General features: G+C 43.6%; 2 protein-coding genes across 2 annotated transcripts in view; both read left to right on the forward strand.

The window, feature by feature from the left end:
* Positions 1 to 658, forward strand: part of cd247 (CD247 molecule) — a 7,906-nt gene extending 7,248 nt beyond the window's left edge. The window contains exon 8 of the mRNA XM_027291740.1: positions 31 to 658. Coding sequence (XP_027147541.1) covers positions 31 to 96 — 66 coding nt within the window. The 3' untranslated portion in view covers positions 97 to 658. The remainder of the gene's footprint in view (positions 1 to 30) is intronic.
* Positions 659 to 1,261: 603 nt separating this feature from the next.
* Positions 1,262 to 3,650, forward strand: part of dnajc27 (DnaJ (Hsp40) homolog, subfamily C, member 27) — a 5,451-nt gene continuing 3,062 nt past the window's right edge. Inside the window, exons 1-3 of the mRNA XM_027291735.1 lie at positions 1,262 to 1,753; positions 2,767 to 2,849; positions 2,953 to 3,022. Of these exons, the coding sequence (XP_027147536.1) occupies positions 1,667 to 1,753; positions 2,767 to 2,849; positions 2,953 to 3,022 (240 nt within the window). The 5' untranslated portion in view covers positions 1,262 to 1,666. The remainder of the gene's footprint in view (positions 1,754 to 2,766; positions 2,850 to 2,952; positions 3,023 to 3,650) is intronic.

Below are 3,650 nucleotides of genomic sequence, written 5' to 3' on the forward strand. Positions count from 1 at the left end.
ATCATGAAATAAATCTCATTTTGTGTTCAGGATCTGAGCTCGGCCACCAAAGACACCTACGACTCGCTGCAGATGAAGCCACTTCCTGCTCGCTAACGCCGTGCGACACCTGAAGCCTGCTCCGCCGTCCGCCTCCACTTTGTGCTTTGAGATGTTGTTATTAGTTAAATATATCACGTGTTTTTCCATTCACACAGTCACATGACTCCATGAACCTCATGATGTCACACAGGTATCAGCTACCTGAGGCCGTGTCAGGTTTTAGAAATAACTTTTGTACAAATGATTAACTCATTAAAATAAATAAATAAATAAATAATTAAAATCCAGATCAGAAATATGATATGAAATAATAAAAATATATTAAATGAAACATTTAAAAGTTTCAGTAAAACTTATCACATGAATTAATATTTCCAAGAACTTGAATTAAATGGTTGAATTACACATTTTATATATTTCTGTCTTATTAGTTAGTTTATTTCTTATGATTGGACCTTCTGGGCCGCCGTACACTCAGGTGTCTTTGCAGCTTTAACATTTGATTGCAGCTTTAAGTTTCCTTTTTGAAGTATTGCTGTTGATTTATTGGTTGGTCAGTTGATTGGTTGGTTGGTTGGTTGGTTGGTCGGTTGGATGGTTGGTTGGTTGGTTGGTTGGTTGGACAGTTGATTGGTTGGTCAGTTGGTTGGTTGGTCGGTCGGTTGGTTGGTTGGTTGGTTGGTTGGTCAGTTGATTGGTTGGTTGATCAGTTGGTTGGTCGGTCGGTCGGTTGGTCAGTTGGTCGGTCGGTCAGTTGGTTGGTTGGTCAGTTGATTGGTTGGTTGGTCGGTCGGTTGGTTGGTTGTGATGTCACTCTGTTCATTTGTTGTTTGAATATTTTCCTGAGAATTTGTTGCTTTGTGATGACGTCATGTCTGATAATAAAATGTAATGAGTCCAAATGAAGCGGTGAGTTCTGCCATCTTTTCATCATGTTTGTTTGTTTGTTTAGAAATTATGAATCTGGAACACAAACAGATATTTAAACTGCAAACCAGCAGTGCATGTTAAATAATATTCTTAACGATTTCATAGTCATGAACTAAAATAACGTTAAATTAAAACATTTAACAAGCACTTAATGTTTAACAATGTTTCTTCTAGATGTATGATAATAATTAATAATAATAATCTTCTTGATAATTGTTAGTATAAGTCATAAAGTTATTTTAAAGGAGTGCTGCGTCATAAACTGTAAACAAGTCCGCCAGTAACGAAGAAGAGGAAGGACTTTTATTTTGAAAGGGCGAGCGGAACTTTGAAGAGGCTAGCTGGTTAGCATTGTGTGCTAACGGGCTGCGTCACGACGGCAGCTCAGCACAAACATTAGCTCTGATGCTAACGCAGGGCGACGCGTGTGGTTCATTAAGACGTCACGAAGACCGTGCCAGAGCCGTGCCAGAGCCGTGCCAGAGCCGTGCCAGAGCCGTGCTAACTGTTAGCCCGCCGCGTTAGCCGCGTTAGCCCGCCGCGTTAGCCGCGTTAGCCGCGTTAGCCGCGTTCTCATAACAAACAAACAGCGGCTGTCAGCAGTGTTCGCTCAGCAGTGTTCGCTCAGCAGTGTTCGCCGCGCAGTGTTCGCTCAGCGTGTTCGCTCAGCACGTTCGCCGCATAAGAAAACAAGATGGAAACGAACGCGCCGAAGCGAAGAGACAACAAGAAGTCACTGCGCGTGAAGGTAATCAGCCTCGGGAACGCCGAGGTGGGAAAGGTGAGACCATCAACACGTTTACTACAGTCTGTCAACAATACATGTGTCTGTCAACAATACATGTGTCTGTCAACGATACATGTGTCTGTCAACGATACACGTGTCTGTCAACAATACACGTATCTGTCAACAATACACGTATCTGTCAACGATACATGTGTCTGTCAACGATACATGTATCTGTCAACGATACACGTGTATCTGTCAACGATACATGTGTCTGTCAACGATACATGTGTCTGTCAACGATACACGTGTCTGTCAACAATACACGTGTCTGTCAACAATACATGTGTCTGTCAACAATACATGTATCTGTCAACGATACATGTGTCTGTCAACGATACACGTGTCTGTCAACGATACATGTCTGTCAACGATACATGTCTGTCAGCGATACACGTATCTGTCAGTGATACACGTATCTGTCAACGATACATGTCTGTCAACGATACATGTCTGTCAACGATACATGTGTCTGTCAACGATACACGTATCTGTCAACGATACACGTATCTGTCAGCGATACACGTATCTGTCAACGATACATGTCTGTCAATGATACACGTATCTGTCAACGATACACGTGTCTGTCAACGATACATGTCTGTCAACGATACACGTGTCTGTCAACGATACACGTGTCTGTCAACGATACACGTGTCTGTCAACGATACACGTGTCTGTCAACGATACACGTGTCTGTCAACGATACACGTGTCTGTCAACGATACACGTGTCTGTCAACGATACACGTGTCTGTCAACGATACACGTATCTGTCAACGATACGTGTCTGTCAACGATACGTGTCTGTCAACGATACGTGTCTGTCAACGATACACGTGTCTGTCAACGATACACGTGTCTGTCAACGATACATTCACGTTCATATACTCATGTTCATAAATATGTTCAGTCATTCTGAGTTGTTTCATACACTGAGCTGTATTTTGACCTGAAGTGTGTGTGTGTGTGTGTGTGTGTGTGTGTGTGTGTGTGTGTGTGTTTCAGAGCTGCATCATCAAACGTTACTGTGAGAAGAGGTTTGTACCAAAGTACCTGGCAACTATCGGCATCGACTACGGCGTCACCAAGTAAGATCACACACTGTGACACACACTGTGACACACACACACACACACACTGTGCTACATGTTCTTACTGTGTGTGTGTGTGTGTGTGTGTGTGTGTTATCAGAGTGCAGGTCCGAGACCGAGAGATTAAAGTGAACATCTTTGACATGGCCGGACATCCTTTCTTCTATGAAGTGAGTCGTGAACACACATCTGTGTGTGTGTGTGTGTGTGTGTGTGTGTGTGTATTCACAACATGTCTGTGTGATGAAGCAGCCACTCAGCTTCGTCTCCTTGACCGTATACAGTTTAACACTTGCTCCCAGTGAGCTCTCTAATGAACGTGGATATTAAGGATCTGTCACCCCTCGAACTCCACAGCATAGGGGGAGCACAGACAAATAGCTGTCACTCTGATCACCATTGGGCTAACACACACACACACACACACCAGGGACATCCATGATGGCTCAAAGTCACCCCCATCTCGGGTGAGGAAGACTGTGTGCTACTGCGATGGGAGAGAGTTTATGAAGACATCTGTCTGGTGTTTCATTAGAGCTGACTCTCATGTCATGTGGATATTTAAGGCCCGTGGTCATGGCCAACGTCCGCTCCCGTTGTCCCCCAGCATATATTGCGGTCATACAAGGGACAGGGAGACAGACAAGGAGACTGACAAAGACGGACAAAAAGTGACTGGAAGCTGTTAAACGTGAGGACACGCAAAGATATGGTTTAACTTTGCTTTGCAGAAAGCTAAGGAGAAATAATAAAGGCATGTTGTTGTTTATTTTAATTCCACTTCACACACTGTTGCAA

This window comes from Larimichthys crocea, chromosome XIX, assembly GCF_000972845.2.
Source record: "Larimichthys crocea isolate SSNF chromosome XIX, L_crocea_2.0, whole genome shotgun sequence".
Taxonomy (NCBI): Eukaryota; Metazoa; Chordata; class Actinopteri; family Sciaenidae; genus Larimichthys; species Larimichthys crocea.